The 14,017-nt window shown below is 27.2% G+C and overlaps 1 protein-coding gene across 2 annotated transcripts in view; it reads right to left on the bottom strand.

The window, feature by feature from the left end:
- LOC107447770 (cullin 1) overlaps positions 1-14,017 on the bottom strand; it is a 60,480-nt gene that overhangs the window by 29,843 nt on the left and 16,620 nt on the right. For both annotated transcript variants that reach the window (XM_016062773.3, XM_016062774.4), the window contains exons 4-9: positions 13,006-13,173; positions 7,791-7,841; positions 7,166-7,256; positions 6,717-6,880; positions 3,284-3,446; positions 1,512-1,750 (exon numbers count right to left, since the gene is read on the bottom strand). In XM_016062773.3, coding sequence (XP_015918259.1) covers positions 1,512-1,750; positions 3,284-3,446; positions 6,717-6,880; positions 7,166-7,256; positions 7,791-7,841; positions 13,006-13,173 — 876 coding nt within the window. The remainder of the gene's footprint in view (positions 1-1,511; positions 1,751-3,283; positions 3,447-6,716; positions 6,881-7,165; positions 7,257-7,790; positions 7,842-13,005; positions 13,174-14,017) is intronic.

Genomic DNA, 14,017 nt, shown 5'->3' with positions numbered 1-14,017 from the left:
GTTAAAGTGGAGGGGGAATCCCCTTTAGTCACACAAGAAAAAATAAAGAGAACCCAATCAGCATGCCACGCCTTTATGCTTGATTGATAGCCAATGACAGGAGAGAAAATAAGAACTTGTCACTTCCCCCCCTTCAACTTGAATGACAAGTAAGAAGGAAATGAATTTTGCTTCTTCACCTACCCACCTTAATGAATGAATGACGGGAATTTCCCCTTCTTGCTTGAAACGTTCTAGTTCAAAATGGCGGAGAGAGCAATTAATATTTTCATAACTGTAAATTTTTTTAGTTTCCTATATTTATTTTTATAATAGCAATAATTATTTTTTTTTAAATATTTTGTTTTTGATTGATTAGATATCATTCTAATACTAAAACATTATTGCCCGAAAAATAATGTTATTTAATTTCTGCTTCTTAGATTCAGATCATTTTAATCTCTGTTTACCTTGGGGGTCTATTATACGGAAAAATCGATTATCCGGACTTCGGAAAGTCCCGCCGATTCCGGATACGCGACTTTCCACTGTATTAGTAAATTGTGTATTTTGCCATTGGACAATTAACAAAGATTTATGTTAATTTTCTCATTATGTGTACCTACAGCATTTATTCAATCTTTGTAAATTTTATACTGGAATGTTTATGTACCATTGTTATGCTAATTTGTATGTTTATTGAATATAATTCAACGGCAGGTGGATGTTCAGTATCTCGGAAATATAGCGCCAATTTGACATCTTTGTCTTAGCATCCTCGCCACCGTTTCTTGTAACCCCCAAACAGTCGAAATTTGGTTGTTGATCTTATAGCATGTGCGTGCTCATAGCATCAATGATAATAAAATCTTAAATACAGTCCATAATCCATTTTATTCATTTGTTATCAAACGAACCAGCATAGAAATCGAATCAATTGGTATCAAACAACGTCTAACAAAGTATTTGTGTTACATATTTTTTTCTTTTTAACTACAGACATATACATTTCAAAATGGGAGATTTTTAAAGTTACTTGCAGTAGAACCACCAAACAAGTGCAAAACATTTTTATTTTATTTCACTTCATCATAAGAAATATTTGAACCACTATGGCATGAGTCTTGGTTTGATTTTTTTTACTCACTTACATCTTTATATTAAAGAGATGTTTCCTAATTCCTTTAGATAATTCTTGGCGAAATCAAATCAACTCCCCAGCCAAAAGTTTGGCTTTTTTAAACTCAGGTGTTATATCAGTTATCGCATAATGTACACATATAATACTTTAGCTTAATATAAAAAATAATTATAGTTTTATATACAATTTTTTTAAGAAGTAAAAAAATTATTACCAAGAATTGCTGCAATGGAACATAAGTTGATTTTAACACTATTTTTTAACTTACAGCATACCTAAACCTTTAGGCAATGTCAATGCCATTAATATTTTCACTCTTTAATTATGATATTAAACAGATAAATACTATTTACAAATATAGTTAACATAGATATTTTAATTTAAAACATACTTTATCAAGAGCAGCAACAAATCCTGCATCATTTTTAAAAGCTGTCATTACTAAGGCATTGTATTTTCGATGGACATCTAATATTGTATTAACATATACTTTGGGGTCATTTGAGGCACTTTCCCCACACTTTTCAATAGCAGAGAGGCCTTGATTATGAATATGACTTTCTAACCGGGTTCGCAATTCTCCAAGGCCATCAAATATTCTTGAAACTAATTGGAACATTCTACCTAAATCTAAAAATTCAGATAATACATTGGACAAAAACAGAAGAAAATATAATAAAATAAACAAGAAAATACACAATAGAGCACTGAGAAAACTTATTTTAAATGAGCTGCTTACAGAAAATTGCAATAGTAATTTTAAATGTTGCATTTAAATATTATTTTAACACCACTGTTATGAATAAATGATTAAAATAAAATTATGTTCAAAAAAAACCTTTTTTCAATGTTCTCTAAAGAAAAAATTTATATTGAAAATTTTTTTAGTGTTTTTTAGGAATGTGGCAGATAGCACTGAAAGACAAAAGCCTCAAGAAGCCTATTATTATAATAAAAAAAAGACTATTTTAAAAATTAAAAAAAATTGATAAGAATGCGAAGATTCTGATAATATTTTTTCTGATATAATTTTTCTGGGTTTCAGAAAATAACATTATCCAGAGATGCAAACTGCTCCGGACAAGCAAAATTAATTTAAAAAATGGTAAATAACTACAAGCTAAAATTTGCAAATATTTGGCTAATTTTTTTTTTTTTTAAGGTTTAACACGACTAAAATATAATAAAGTGGCAAATTATATAAACCTTCTAATTATTTAGAAATAGAGGTGGATAGAAACCAAATAAATCTAATTAATTAAACCAAGAATCACACATTAAAAACTACCATTCAAAAATATTTATCCGCTGTCCGGAGCAAGTTGGCAACTCTACATTATCAGTAAAAAAAATTGGTGGGAATGGTAGCTATATCTTTATGAAATTCGAATGAAACAGTTTTTTTCTCTCTTTTTTCTGCATGATTTAAGTAGAGTATGATAATCATTAAAATGTGCTGAAGAAAATAAAACATATATATTATTACTGATAATAACAAATAATACTAAGTTATAATTCTATCTCAAATCTATATGGTTTTATCAATTGCGATGCCACAGAGTTTGAAAAATAAATCATTAGTAATTATTTTCATTTCCAATTAAGGTAACCATGATGTAAAGTAAAACATTCAAGAAACAGCCCTTGAAAATATATGTCGTATCAAAATATGAGGTATCACAGCACTTTAGCATGACTACCCAGTTTCGCTAATGTGCAGTTAAATATAATTAAATGATAATTTTAACTTCATTTTTTTCAATGTAAATGGATCTAAGTTGACAGAGATGATATGAAAATTTAAGTATACTAAGACTTAAAAAGCTGATGACTTAAAGAAAAGGAAGGTACAACAATTCATGTTAAGTTTGAAAAAAAATCTAATTTTAGGTAACACACATTGGAAAATAGAATGTTTCAATTTTAAATCTTTTCTTGAAATAAAGCAGTTTTAAACGAATTGCTCTTATATCTTCTTATATCTCCCATTTTATGAATTTTTTTAAGGATAATTAGACTAGATATACTTATTAAAAATAAAAAAAAACAGGGCACAAAATTTCTTGTTCCTCCCAGTCAAATCAAAAAGGAAAATATATCCATATATATAACTCGATAGATATGTATATCTTTTAGTTATTTCAGTATCAAACATTTTAATACCTTCATTTTTATCATCATTAAGAAGATTTTGAAACTCTGAATGGAATATTTCTAGATGCTTTTGAATCAATACTTTTTCACATGTCCTAGCAACAATTTCAAGAGTTGTTTCATGCAAATATAGTTGCACACGCTTCTTTTCTTCTTTTAACCTTAGTTCTGCCTGTAAAGTTTCAATGCAATTCAATTTTAAATAATTTTCATAAATATACATACATTTCTAATGATATTTGAATATAGAAACAGAGATGCCAACCTGCAGTAATTCTCTTCCTTAGCAACAAAACTATCTTGCTAAAACTATTTTTAACAATAAAATAGTTTGGTATTTATTAGAGGTGAAATTATAGAGCAAAATAACCCACTACATTGAACATTTTATGATTTACATTTTTTAAATAATAAAATCAGCCTCAATATATTTAATTCAAAGTAAAAAAAAAATCAACAGTTAGGTTATAGAAGCAATTAGGATTACTAATTAGAATTATTGATTTGACTTTAATTATGGAACAAATAAGCTAAAATATTTAAGATTAGTCTCCAATTTAAAATATAGTACTAAATGATTATCTACAAGTTTTAAAAACTAGTGACAGAAAATAAAGTGTCATTGAAAAAAATCAGGAAATTGTAGTCTCAATCCTCTCCTTTTGTATTCAAAACTAATATTCGTAAAAATTACAAAAAAAAAACAACCTTATTTGGCACCTCTGTACAAATAATATTGAACCAGGAAAACAATTTCAGAAAAAAATTTACGAGTCCTGCGTTATGATATACGTTTTTGCTCAAAAATTTAATAAAATAGAGCTAATGAAAAAGTCTACTAATGAAGTGAAAAATACAGTAATTATTTACAGTAAAAAAGTATTACAGTATACAGTAAAAAAGATGAAAGAATATTATTTTATTTTATTGTTAATATAGCATGAAGTTTAGAACATATACATAGCTGCCAACCTTAGGAATCAAAAATTAGGAGCACTATAAACGACAAAATTATATGCACCAATTACAAGAGTAAAACAAAAATTTAACCATTAAATAATAACATTAATAAACATAATATATTTAAATACTTCATGTAAATTAGTAAAAAAAAATTAAGAACACTATCTTTTGTGGGAAGTTTATAATGTTATTTTATAATTAGGAATACCGGTATAATAGTTAAAAAAAAAAAAAAAAAAAAAAAAAACACTACCTATTAATATGTAATTATTCCTCTCCAAATTATAAAACACAGGTAAATATTAAACTACATCATAGACAAATATTTCTGATGCAAATGTTTAAATAATACAATACATTTTTTAAAAAATAATAATAGTTGTTTAAGATTCAATTTAGAGAAATGATAAGCAACAGCTATTGGAATAGTATTTTCCAACAAAAAGCTACTAAAAATTACTTCTGCACAATAATCTCAGGAAGCGCGATTGTGGCGATCAGAACAAGGGATTGGTTTAAAAGCAAAAATAGTGCAATTTCACCAAATTTCAGATTTTTTATAAAAATATCAGATTTTCAGATTTGATTTAAAAATTAGGAACAAATCTGAAAAATTCTGGACAGTTGGCAGCTATGCATATATATGGGTAAGAATGGAAATCCTACAAATAATATGGGGACAAAGAACAAAAAAATTAAATTTTGAAAATGCTGATATGGAATTATATTTTTATTCCAGTGTGTTTTATTTTACACTTCAAATCATGGAGTCTAAACAAAGTAAAATAGGTATAATGATACATTAATATAAAAAAAAATTCATTTAGCAAATGTTTCATATATAGATTTGATAAAAAAGGACAAAGATAAAAATAAAAAGAATAAAAATCAATAAAACAAGATACATTTTTAAATACAGTATGGTAAACTAAAAATAAGTTAGCATACATTTAAAATAGCAAGCATGCAAATGAGAAACAATGTTTCTTTATAAACTGATTTCAGAGAGGATTTCTTGCACACAGAACCTTTTTACATCATTCATTAAATACAAACTTTATACTCAGAAAAATTCCTTACACAAATTTGCCAGAGTAATGCAACATTAACATAATAAAACATCCATTTAATAATGATAAGAAAAGAAGAACTATACTTGTCTTCATTTTTTCCCTTTGAAACATGTATTGACTTTTCTCTTATAAACCATAAGAAACTCATTTTATTCATAATGTAAGCTAATTATTTAAATTATTTTTCATGTAAAATTTTTTATGTGTTACATACCGACTTTCACAGTTGAACATTAGATTTACAATTAAGTCTCGTTGCATCAATATCTGACAAATCTCTCTACATATTTCTACATCTGCATTGAATCATACGATAATTTACCCTTAATTTAATTATTTGTAGAGCAATATGGTCCAAGAAAAGAAGGGTTTTTTGTAAAAAAAAGAAAAAAAATCTTTATGTTACTTTCTTTTTATATAAAAATATCCGTCTTCTAATAGACCAAAAAGAACAAGTCAAATTTCATAGAATTTTAAATATAAAAAGAGATTTTTTTTTGAAAAAAATCCTCTCTTGCTCTTTTTTCTTTTACAAACAAGTTAATGCTCTTTTAAAAGCACTCTAATGATTTTTAGACTTACCTGTGCTTTACCCTTTGCTCGAACATGGCTATTATCTAGTTTGCAATACATCCTAAACCCACAGGAGGCAAAGAAATATCTATCTATGGCAAATGATTGAACAACTTAGTCTATTTAAATTTTTACTGGTGTTATATTGCTCTGATTTTTTTTCCCGCACAGTCTCAATCGTGATAATGATTTAAATAAAGACTGATTAAATAATCAGAGATTACATTAACATAAATTAGATCCGAATCAAATATTTCTTTATATACTTACAATGCTTTATCAGTCAATATCATTAAGAACCTCTTTTTCTTCGGAATATACATTTTTGCAAATATGATTGTTAAAACCATCAAGCTTATAATTTTTTCATATCACTCCTTGAAATAACAATTTATCTCCCTATTACAATAATATATGGCCCCCAAAGTATTAAGTAAGTTACTTTTACATAAAATTGCTTGTTTTTACACTATTATAAATAATATTTACTGTTTTAAGACAAACAAACAAAAATTGGTTAAAACAATCATTCAGATCCAGACAAATATTTGTGATTTAATAACAACTGCTACAGTGAGCTGAAAAGCAATAATTCTAAATTTTGAATTTTAAATGTTGCAAGCATAAATGATAACACTATGATAAAAAAATTTAAAACAAATTATCTAATAATTGGTAATTCCAATATTTTTACTGAACTACAAAGAATTATCTTACAAATATCTAAACCATTCAAAACAAAGTTTAAAAAAAATCTTAGAAGTTGAACATAAATATTTTAGAAACATATTAATTAGAATTAAGTTAAAAAGGAAACTAGGTTAACACAGAACCTTTTTCATATACTCTGTAACTGGGTTCTCCCGAATAAAATCTGTGCTTTCTGTAGTGTAGAATCTCTCTGTATCACTAAGAAATGTATTTTCAAAAGCTTCTTTGTATACTGAAAGATTCTGTCCTTTTGCTGAAGGATCATCTTCATTTAGGCCTAGTTCGACTGAAATAAAAATTCAATTTAAAAAGTGTCAATACATAATTATAGTTGCTTCCCATAACGATTAATTTGTTCCTTAAATTAAGGAAATGAACAACTGAAAATTTATACGAACGAAAAAATAAAATTAGAATAAAAAACACAACGTTAAAAAAGACATATACAAGCATTGCTCAATATTGCAACTCATAAAAAGATAAATTCTTTCATAAAACATTGTATACAGCAAATTAATGCAATTAACACTCAATTTTTACTTTTGATTAATGTAAAAATGCTTTTGTTTACCATAGCAATTCATTACACCACTAACGAGTCTTGTATTTATAGTCTCTCCATTTCGTTCTTTTTCTATTAACTTCAGTACAGCACTAGTCACCTAAAATAATAACAATCGCTTAATTAATGAAATAATAATAAAGTAAAAATATATTTTGAACTAACATCTTGAATTAAAGATCATATCAGTTTTAATAAAAATTAGACAGTCTTCAACTTTTTTTTACTTAAATGTGAATGCTTTTATAATACATAAGTAAATTAAATTTAATCTTTATTTCTTCATTTCAGTATTTTTTATTGCAAATGTTTTCAATTAAAAGTTTTTCAATTTCTTTTTACAATCAATCTTTCAATTTTGAAATCAATTACTGGTTATTTAAAGATAAAATAACACTGAAGCTTTAACATAAAAAATAATCTCTGACCTGAAGTTGTAAACAAAATAATAAAAAAAAAAAATGTTTAATTATTATTTAGAATAACCTTCGCAATTTTTTTCTTAAACATTTTATACTCTGAAGTTATGAAGCATACATTTAATACAAAGAATAAGAGTGGAAACAATTGTCAAATGTCAATATTTTTTAAATGAAGTTTCACGAAATTTATAAATAAATTTCCGAGTTCTTACTTGCTTATGCAAAGGCCTAAATAAAAAATCTCGCCAAGACACAAGAGCCAGCTGTAAATAACAAAAATATTTAATTAAAATTCAGTACACATAACAAACAAACAATACTTATATGTCCAGTTTTAAAAACTTTGCTTTGATGAAATAAGTTTGCTAAATTTTTTGAACTATTTGTTCAAAATGAAAATGCATTTGTCCGATTCAAACATCTAATCTCATTATTAAAAATACAAGTTTTTCATTATTATTATTATAACCCTTAATTGAAGAATAGCAAGCATATTTTTTTTCATCTCTCAAATTTTAAAACTGGTAATTTTAACTGAATTATAAAATAGGAAGTTAAATAAATCCATTTATCAATAGCTTCATGATAATCACTAACATGTTGTTTAGTTAGCTAAGTTTGCCAGATCGCTTTTGCAATCCAAGGATTTATTTTGAAACTAACTTAAGTATCAATTTTTTGGGTTCTTTATTTTTTATTGGCTATTTTTGGTGACATCACTTTATTTTTTTGTTTCTCATAGGTTCTTTGCTCATGCCAAAGATTGGTTTTTAATGCACAGCATGGCAAAAAAAGGATCATTATAGCGAAATCATGGCTGGTTTTTTGATGAGAAAGGTGAGTTGATTCAAGAATTTTTTTTTTTTTTAGAAGTTCTTGTTTTGTTTTGTATACAACTCCAGGAATAAGTGAAACATAATTGTGTGCCCTTCAATATTGTATTTGTGTGTTATCCCTTCCTTGGTGCATTCCACCACTTTAAAATAAAGGAAAATTCAAGACAAATTGTGAACTTTTATTTATTCATCCATAATTCCACAGTAGCAATGCTATATCGTCGTGATATTGAGTGAGTAGCCACAAATGAAATAGTTAGCACCAATAACAATGGAGTCACAAGAATGCTTCTGCTATAGTTTTGAATAAGTTTCTTTATTATGTGTTTTTTTTTTCACTTCTAAATTTTTTATTTCTTTTTTTATGGTCCAATGGACCTATTGGGTTACTCGTTCTTTTTTTTTTTTTTTTTTTTTTTTTTAGCAATTCCTTTACTACCGCTATTGGGCCAATTAAGATGTAACATATGTCTTTAGTTGAAGTAATTATTGACTCCTTTTTTCCCCCCTATCTCCCATGCATTCTTGTGGGTTTACCTTGCCACATACACAATAGATACTTTTCTCTCAAATTTTACAGTTTTAATGGTTCAATTGTTTTACCACATTATTGAGGATCAATTACTTAATTTTTCTAAATCATGATAAATTTAACCTTCATTTATATAATACCCAGTGCATTAAATAATTTAAAACTTTCAGACCTTTTAATAATACTTTTCTTTATAATTTTCCACAAGATATTGAATAGAAAAAATATTCATCAAGCAGAAATTCCCATCAATGCATTTAAATTTACTGAATGAAAAAATAAATTGTGGCATTAGGTTTTTTTTTTCTTTGTAAACTACATTTAGCAATAGTGCTTAACTAATGTAAAAAGATTCAAAAAATATTATTTAAATGCATTTCTATAAAACATAAGTAAAAACTGAAATATTTAGTAATAAACAGAAATGTAAGAGCTGTAACAAAAACAAAAAATTCAGAAATCTACACAAATAAAAATCTTAATTAAGTATAAAATTACAGTAATAATAAATAAATAAATAACAATAAATGAACATGTGTAGGATTTTTAACTATATAGCAAAGATGAAATATAAAATCTATTAACCACTGCACTTCCAGTTGATTCTAGATTTCTTTCACTTTTTCAGGTATTAACAGGCTAATTATAGCTGTAGTCTTTATTCACCCACAGTCATATTTTCTACTGATTTTTGCTTCTCATCCAAAGAGCTTGAGAAATAATTAGATAACTTAAAAGAATCATTGCCTTTGGTGTTTATCTGAGTTCATGTGTTTTTTTTTTTTTTTTTTTTAATTTCATTTATTTGTCATGAGATACCAAAAAATCCACTCCACAATATGCATAACTTGATCCAAAAGTCGATCTCCTCATAAACGGAAAATCCATTATATAATTATCCTGAAAGAACTAAAAATATTGTTTCCTTGATCCATCACTCAGTATAAATACAAAACAATTATATTTTGAAGCAAGTTGCATGATTTAAACGCAAATCATGTTGCAACGGCTTGATTCAGGCTTTCTCACGTACAGGGTTGGCTTTTTGCCGGCAGAAACTGGTTATAACCGGTAAAAACCGGCAGAAACTAAAAAAACTTATATATTAGTTTTAGTAATTGCTTAATGACATTTTGTTTAAGTAAACTGAAAAATGAATTAAGTAAAGAGAGTTTTAGGGCTATTTATAAAAAAGAAGTAACATACAGATTTAAACAGGCAGTTACTGATTATCATTTGCTAGCTTATATGCAGGGTATCTGCTACATTTCAGATTTTCAAATTCATGACTTTTCATTATTTTCCATAACTAATTCCAAGAATTTTTCATGACTTAACAAAGTTGCTATTTTCTCCAACAATAAATTAAAAAAAGCATTATAATAACATTATTCGAAATAGGTATAACCAAAACTATTATACTCTTCTTCTTCACATTTATAGATTTTAAACTTAAAAAACAGAGTAAGGAAAGAGTTGAAACAATAAAATAGCTGAAAAAAATACAAAAGCAAAAAAAAAAAAATTTCTGCAGAATTATATTCTAAAGATACTTTTCTTGTTCATCAGAAAGGAAAGAAATACTCCTGATTTTTCTGTTCATTTCGGAATTAAAAAAAATTCGCCAATAACTGTTTTTCTGTTCATTTCGGAATAAAAAAAAATTCGCCAATAACTGATTTGCTTCAACTAGAATTTTAAATTTACAAAATTAAAAAAAAATAATAATAAAAATTCTTAAATCACAGAAGAGAGTTTAAAGGATAATTCGCTCTAGAAATGATATTTTTTCTTTCATTTTTTGAAAGAACACCATAATTTTTAAAGAACATGATAAAATCATTTTATATTCTAATAAAATATGACTGAGTGGTGATTTTGTTAGAAATTCAGATATTTGGAACAGGAAGAAATTGGAAAATAAGATTTTTCGGAGACCTAAATCCATGACTTTCCATGATTTTTTTCAAAAAAATAGTAAAAATCATGACATTTTATGACAAATTTTGTTCAATACCGAAATTCATGACTTTCCATGATTTTTCATGACTTTCCAGGTGCGCGGATACCCTGTATATGCTGCATCCATAGTATTTGGGATTGAAATTATCATGTGCTCAAGAAGAAAGAGCCAGAATTTTACTCGCCAATATTAACCCAGATTTTGTACCTTGTGTCATAGCTTTGCAAAACAAATTGGCCCCACTTCCTGAAATTTATTTTTCCAGTCAAGTTTTGACAACTACCCCAGCTGCTACATGGTGGTTCAGTTTTAAAAAATATGCAATACATAAAAGTTTCACAAATCTTGCTTGTTCCTTGATGGCAATGCCTGCTAGTTCTGCTGGACTTGAGAGAATCTTCTCAAATTTTTCATTTGTGCATAGCAAATTGAGAGATTGTTTAGGTTTAGAAACTGCCACAAAACTTGCCTTTTGTTATAGATTACTGCAGAGTGCAAACAATGTAATATTTGATTTTGAATGGTGATAATTTTGTAAATAAATTGTACTTTATTTAACATTTAATTGTTTTTTCTGTGAATTATCCATTGTATGTCTATCTCAGTACTTACTTTTATGTCATTTTCTGAATTTCTGCCAGTTTCTGCCACAAATGTGGCAGAAAAGGGTTACTGCCATGCCAGTTTTAACCAGTTTCTACCAGTGGTTTTAACCACCTCGGCAGAAACTTGCCAACCTTGCTCACGTAGCTGTTAACTTGTATCCCATCATGTTCTCAAAATAAAAGCGCAAGTAGAAAGGTAGAACCGCACCAAAATTACAAATTAAATTTATACGACCATACACAAACTCCCGATTTAGCTTCATGAATAACGCTATAAATTTCTTTCTTCTACACTTGCTTTAATGGTTATGAAAGTGGAACAATTTGGTTCAGATAGAAAGAAGTGGAGTTCTTTATTTGTGCACGGAAACTCAAGTGACTCATTGACTATTTAGTTTCTATGACAGGCGGAGAAAGTGGGAAAAAGCAAAAGGGAGGATTAACTCAAAATTTCTTTTCCTATTATTGCAATAGAATTTTTCTTTTACTCCCTTTTCGTTCATTAAAATTTTTAACAAATTATTTTTTATATCTCAAATATTAAAAATTGTATCAAAAGAAAAAATTTAACAACTTTTAAAAAAGCAGAAAATTTTTGTTAACAATCGGAAGATAAAACAGGTCCGAAATTCGGACATTTTCTGTCAAAATCAGAAGAGTTGGCAGGTATGCACAATGATAGATTCTTTCAGTTTGTATCATTTACTAAAAAAGAATCTATTACACTTTTAAATGAATTTTCTGAAAAACTTTTTTTAAACTTTTTTATAAGTATTACAAACTCAATACTGAAAGCTGTTTGAAACTTATGCATCATGGCAGGAAAAAAAATGGCTTATGAGAAATTTCTGTCATCCAGATTGATTCACAATAACACCAAATGTTGTATTTTTCCTTTAATTATTAATAAACACTAGTTTCTTTGACAATATAAGTTGTAGCTATTCTAAAAGAAATTTGAAAATTAATTTTTGACTTGATAACTGCTTGAAAATATTTTTTTTTAATTCAAAAGAAATACAATCCTTAGATAACCAAAAAAATTACTCAAAACTGCAAAATCAATATGTAGCTATATTTTAAATTAAAAAAATAATTCAACACAATGCAGCTGATAAGGCAAATAATTGAAAGTGAAAAAACTTAACAGAATATCAAAATACTGATATTAATATAAATATAAAAATTATCACATCTAAAAAAAAAACTTTCCGATATGTAATTGAGAAAATTAAACTTAGTCAAACTATTGAAACAAATTGCTTTAATATTTGTTCCCTATTTAGGACATAACAATAAACAATTTCGAGGGTAACAAATCTTTATGAATTAAGTATTTTAAAATAAAACAGGACATTCTCAAACCTGTCTTTCATTCTAAGTATGCATAAAAAATATAAAAATATTGATGTCAACTAAAGCCTGAAACAAATATATCATATGCCATATCTTAAAAATGCAACAAATAATAGTAAATTAAAATATTCATACTTGATAAATTTCATAAATTCCTTTTCGACCTTCATCACACTCTCGCTTTACCCAATGGCGATTTAGATAGGAACATATCCCATTCAGAACTTTACTAGAAAATTGATATTCTTCCCACTGTTTTGTATAAAACCTAAGCACATCCTCATCCATCAAATCAATTCCATCCTTTCAATAAAGGTGTAAGAGATAGTAGTGAGATTTAGTGGTAATAAATTTCATTACAGTTATATACAACATGCCACATTAAATACAGACATATTAAAAAATATTGCAATGAATAAGGCCTGTCCAATTTAATAGACATTGTGGCCAGCTTTAGAAATGCATTTAGCCCTGAAGGACAGTGCAGTATATATATATGAGGGTTGTCTTTAAAGTAAAGGTCGTTTGAAAATAAAAACAAATGAAAGAAAATTTTCAATAAGCAAATTTATTTTCAGATTCTACATATGTTTCTCTTTTTTTCAGCAGTTGCAAGTTTGTTTAAACACTTATCATACCTTACAATTAGATTTAAAATACCCTCCACATAGAAACTTGCCGTCTGCTCTGTTTACCAAGAGGTCACGGCCGTTTTGACATATTCGTCATCATTGAAGTGATTGCGACAAAATTATGTTTGAAATATCGGGAAAAATTTTAATCACTCAGTGCAATGTCTGGGCTGTAGGAAGGGGTGGTCCAAAACTTCCCAACTAAGGGGGATCTAAGCTGCAGAGAGAGTCATTGACACAGAGAACAAAATTTCCCGTCAGCATGGCAAGGAATTTCACTACTTCAGAAATCTGCAGGGTTCACTAAGTGTGCCAACTTTAAAAAAAACCGGGTTTTAGTGGGTAGGCCCATCTTGAAAAAACCCACTTGGAACACCAAGTGGACTTTTTAAAAACAAATGTTTTTATTAAAACTTATAGATGCACAGTTAATTTTATATAATTTATTGTGCAGTATAATTTGTCAGATAGAATTGCATGCTTTATATGATTAAGTTTTTAATATTTGTAAAGTA

The sequence above is a fragment of the Parasteatoda tepidariorum genome, chromosome X2 (assembly GCF_043381705.1).
Source record: "Parasteatoda tepidariorum isolate YZ-2023 chromosome X2, CAS_Ptep_4.0, whole genome shotgun sequence".
Lineage (NCBI taxonomy): Eukaryota > Metazoa > Arthropoda > Arachnida > Araneae > Theridiidae > Parasteatoda > Parasteatoda tepidariorum.
The sequence above is the reverse complement of the archived record's forward strand: the minus strand, read 5'-3'. Positions and strand labels throughout refer to the sequence as shown.